The sequence below is a fragment of the Helianthus annuus genome, chromosome 1 (genome assembly GCF_002127325.2).
Source record: "Helianthus annuus cultivar XRQ/B chromosome 1, HanXRQr2.0-SUNRISE, whole genome shotgun sequence".
Lineage (NCBI taxonomy): Eukaryota > Viridiplantae > Streptophyta > Magnoliopsida > Asterales > Asteraceae > Helianthus > Helianthus annuus.
Window position 1 is genome coordinate 144,165,184 of NC_035433.2, and position 4,296 is coordinate 144,169,479.

At 33.4% G+C, this 4,296-nt stretch overlaps 1 protein-coding gene across 1 annotated transcript; it reads left to right on the top strand.

Moving 5' to 3' along the window:
- Positions 1-1,078: 1,078 nt before the first annotated feature.
- On the top strand, positions 1,079-3,286 carry LOC110883145 (glucan endo-1,3-beta-glucosidase). Its single transcript, XM_022130978.2, has 2 exons — positions 1,079-1,159; positions 2,234-3,286. The coding sequence occupies exons 1-2, from the start codon at positions 1,105-1,107 to the stop codon at positions 3,202-3,204; spliced, it is 1,026 nt and encodes a 341-aa protein (XP_021986670.1). The 5' UTR covers positions 1,079-1,104; the 3' UTR covers positions 3,205-3,286.
- Positions 3,287-4,296: the final 1,010 nt, after the last annotated feature.

Genomic DNA, 4,296 nt, shown 5'->3' on the forward strand with positions numbered 1-4,296 from the left:
TAAAAAATTAATAGGTTAAAAACGTTCGTAAAACCATGCCAAGTAGCACCAATGCCCCAACGACATCGACTCTTAACATTGTAAAAATAAAATAGATAAAATGGTAAAAATTACACTGAACGAAAAGGAGACTAAAATTGTTGAACTACGCACACCCGTTACAGTGTCTTAATGCGAAGAAATTAACCAGAAACGTAAAACGTACAAAATAATAACTTAGTCGATCTAGGACCCGCCCGTTGCGGGAAAGTTTTCAAAGGGAAAAAATGGATGCGTTGCGACGTGTCTATCAAATATGAAAAAATAGAGCAAAAACGTTGAACCTCACATGCACACTATGATATGTTAACTCGCAAAATTTAAAACGAAACGTAAAACGAAAAACTTGCGAAAGACAAAATGTATGGGGGACCAAAGTTGTAAATAATAAAGTGTTGTGGTAAATTATAAAAGATAAAAAAGTTTGAGTTAAAAGTAAAAATTTCAATTTTAAATGGGTTAAAAAAAGTAAAAGAAAAAACTTTAAGGTTAAAAGTGAAAAGTAAATTTTTTTTTTTTGAAAAAGACCCCAAGCATAACTTAAAAATTTCAAAGGTTAAAAGTGATTTTTTTTTTTTTTTTGAAAAAGACCCCAAGCATAAATTACAAGTCATAATGCACAAGAAAGTTGTTAATTTATATATGGAATAATTTCGTAACTTTAATCAGATTAAAAATTTTTAAAGTTTTTACCCGGTTGAATTCCTTAGCATTACTCTCATCTTTTTTAATGTGATGAGTAGTTTTATAAAATATTTTATCAAACAATATACTTTATAGCATTAATCAATCATACCGTTAGATATGGCCTTGAATCAATTCATCATGACTAAAAGACATTTCAACGAGAAAATTGACTCAAAGAACATCAAGACAGCTTAAAAGTCTAGTGTGGAAAATTTCATAACTTGTTTCACGGGTTAGTTCACATAAAAATATCCCCTTTTTTATATTAAATTAGTAAAAAAATATTATTATATTATAGAAATTAAGGTTGACTCATGAATGTTTGTCCACTATATATATGGTTAGATCTCAAATGAAATATTTCATAAACTCGAAGTTATGGCATCCAAGCTTTTACTACTCGGTCTACTCGTAAATCTTCTCATGCTCACAGGTTTCCCTCTTTTCATTTTATCTATAGTTTATCTAATTACATGTAAAATAAGAGATTTTGTGTTCATAAAAATGTCAATATTATTTACAAGTTTTCTGCTGTGAACTCTCTTATACGGTCAAATAAAAAGAAGGAATTTGTAGAAAAAATATATAAAATAAAAATGTTGGGTATTTACGGTATTGGTTTGTTTTAGTTATTATGGTTTTATATATATATACCTATAACCTATATAGGGTTAGGATCATGTGAGAAGCACTAAGCTAATTGAGAAACTTGAGAAGCATTCTGGACCACACATTTCCCTAAGCTTTTCGTAATATACACATATGTATAGTTTAAAACTGACTATATACATATATGTATATTGGATTATACACATATGTATATAGTCAATTGTAAACTATACATATGTGTATATTACGAAAAGCTTAGGGAAAATGTGTGATCCAGAATGGTTCTTAAATTTTTCAAATAGGGTGCACTTCTCTTAGGATCCCTACCCTACCTATATAATTATTACCATTTACCAAACCATAAAAATGGTTATTATAAAAAACATATAACTGAACCATCCGTTTATTAATCGTCCGTGTGGATTTTTTTTATGATTTCATTATCCAAGTTTTCTAATCATGCATAGTTTTAATTTTATTTTTATTAGTAATATTTTTAATAACAATAATAATAACAATACAATAATAATAGTAGTAGTAGAAGTAGTATTATATGTTTTGTGAAAGTGTAAAATACAATATTCCTTATCGTACGATATGAAATTACGCAGTTTATAAAACTCAAAACCCTAATCACGCATGTTAAAAAACCATAATTACGCATAGTAAAAACCATAATTAATAACGCATGTTTAAAAAACCATAATAACGAATGTTGAAAAATTATAAGCAGAGGTGATTATGGTTTTCAACATACGTGATTTATGGTTTTCAACATAGGTGATTAGGGTTTTAAGTTTTATAACGTGGGTAATTTCATATCATGTGTCAAGGGATATTGCACGTTAACCTTCCCCTATATGTTTTAACGATATTATTTATATTTGGTGCAAAACAGATGCCGAACCCGTAGGCGTATGCAACGGTCGAAATGGCAACAATTTGCCATCAGAACAAGACGTTGTAACCCTTTTCCAAAACAAAGGCATATCAAGGATGAGAATATATGATCCAAATCAATCTCAAGCCACACTTGAAGCACTCGGCGGAACCAACATCGAAGTCATGATTGGCGTTCCTAATGATGCTCTTCAATCACTCACTGATCAAAATGCCGCAAACACATGGGTTAACAACAACATCGTAAAGTACTCAAACGTCAACTTCAAATACATCGCGGTTGGAAATGAAGTTGATCCAAATAACGAGAACCGTGGGTACGTAGATTTTGTACTCCCCGCCATGCAAAATATACACAACGCTATTAAAGGTGCGGGCCTTGATGACCGGATTAAGGTGTCAACCGCGACCTACACGGGTCTTTTGGAGAACACATCTCCACCAAGTCATAGTGCATTTAGAGGCAATGTGCAAGGGTTTATTGGGCCTATAGTTAAATTTCTAGTAGAAAACAACTTGCCAATGCTAGCCAATATTTACCCTTACTTTGGTTACCTTGGTGACCCTAACAAAAATCTCCAATACGCATTGTTTACCGCACAAGGGACAGTGGTGCCTGATGACAATGGTCTACAGTATTCCAACCTTTTTGATGCCATGTTAGATGCGCATTATGCAGCTCAAGCGCGTGTCGGTGGGGAGAATGTGGAGATTGTTGTGTCTGAGAGTGGATGGCCTTCAGAAGGTGGCGAGGAAGCGACACCAGACAATGCTGGAACTTACTATAAGAATTTGGTTGAGCATGTTAGAGGGGCGACGGGCACGCCCGCAAAGCAGGGAATATCTATAGAGACGTATTTGTTTGCGATGTTTGATGAGAACCTGAAAGGTGGAGCCGAGACGGAGAAACATTTTGGGATTTTTTCCCTGAGTCAACAACTTAAGTATGATGGGTTAACCTTCAATTAGGAAGGCTAGCTTGGCATTTGTCAAAAAAAAAGTGATTTATATTTAATAAATCGATAATGAATTAAAGAATTATGTTTGATTATTTCCTCAGAGTTTTTGTAACACCTTATGTTTAGAAATATAAATAACAATAATTATTAATACTATTTTTATGACGTCACGTGTTGTGGCGAAGCATAGCGAACACTATTCCAATAACAAAATTTGGAGTTGGCGTGAGGGTAAGGGCGCTTTTTATATACATACCCATGTGACTCAAATGCTTAAACCTGCTTTAGGACTAAACTTTGTTTGTCGGAAAACATAGGACAAAGAATGATTGTTTACTTGCAATGAGAAACCATGTATAACGCAATTTAAAACCAAATGCACTTGACAACTTGCTTGACGAACATCTATAGTAAATAAGATGGAAATACATGCCGATTCCAAGAAATTAAACCACAATTTGCATCATTAATATCATTAAACTGAGTTTAGACGATTAGTGTAAAAGTCAGTGTTAAAATCCATACAAATAACTTCAATTCGGTGTAAAGTAAACTCAAATTGGGTCACATCAATAACACGGAGGAGTTCATGAACGAAATCCAGGGGTTACCTGTTTCCCGTAAGTTGTTCCTCCAAATCATCATCTATAGTTGCAAATTATATCTATAGATATAAGGGCAATTTAGTACTTAATAGTATTTTCTCTCCTAATATCTCAAATTTGGAAGGATAAATATATAGACAAATTTTCTTCCCTTTTCCCTCCTTTCCCCTCCCCTCCTATCCTTAAAAAAACTCGGAAACATGGTTTTTTTATATTTTCATCTCTTTTTTCCCCCTCCCCTATTAAATGAGACTCGGGAACAAAGTGTTACACTAGCATATAATCATACATTCGTAAACAAAGAACTTTTTAGCATATAATCAAGGACATGAAACCAGGTATTTTAATATGGGGTACACGTGCAAGACTAGTAGGTAACTCGAACGATGCGGCGGTGGCAATAATTTACAATGCGATACTCATTTTCAGTTAGTCGAACGTAAGTGCAACTCGTAGAAGCCATACCAACCCGTAGACGTGGGTCACTTTGACCATAC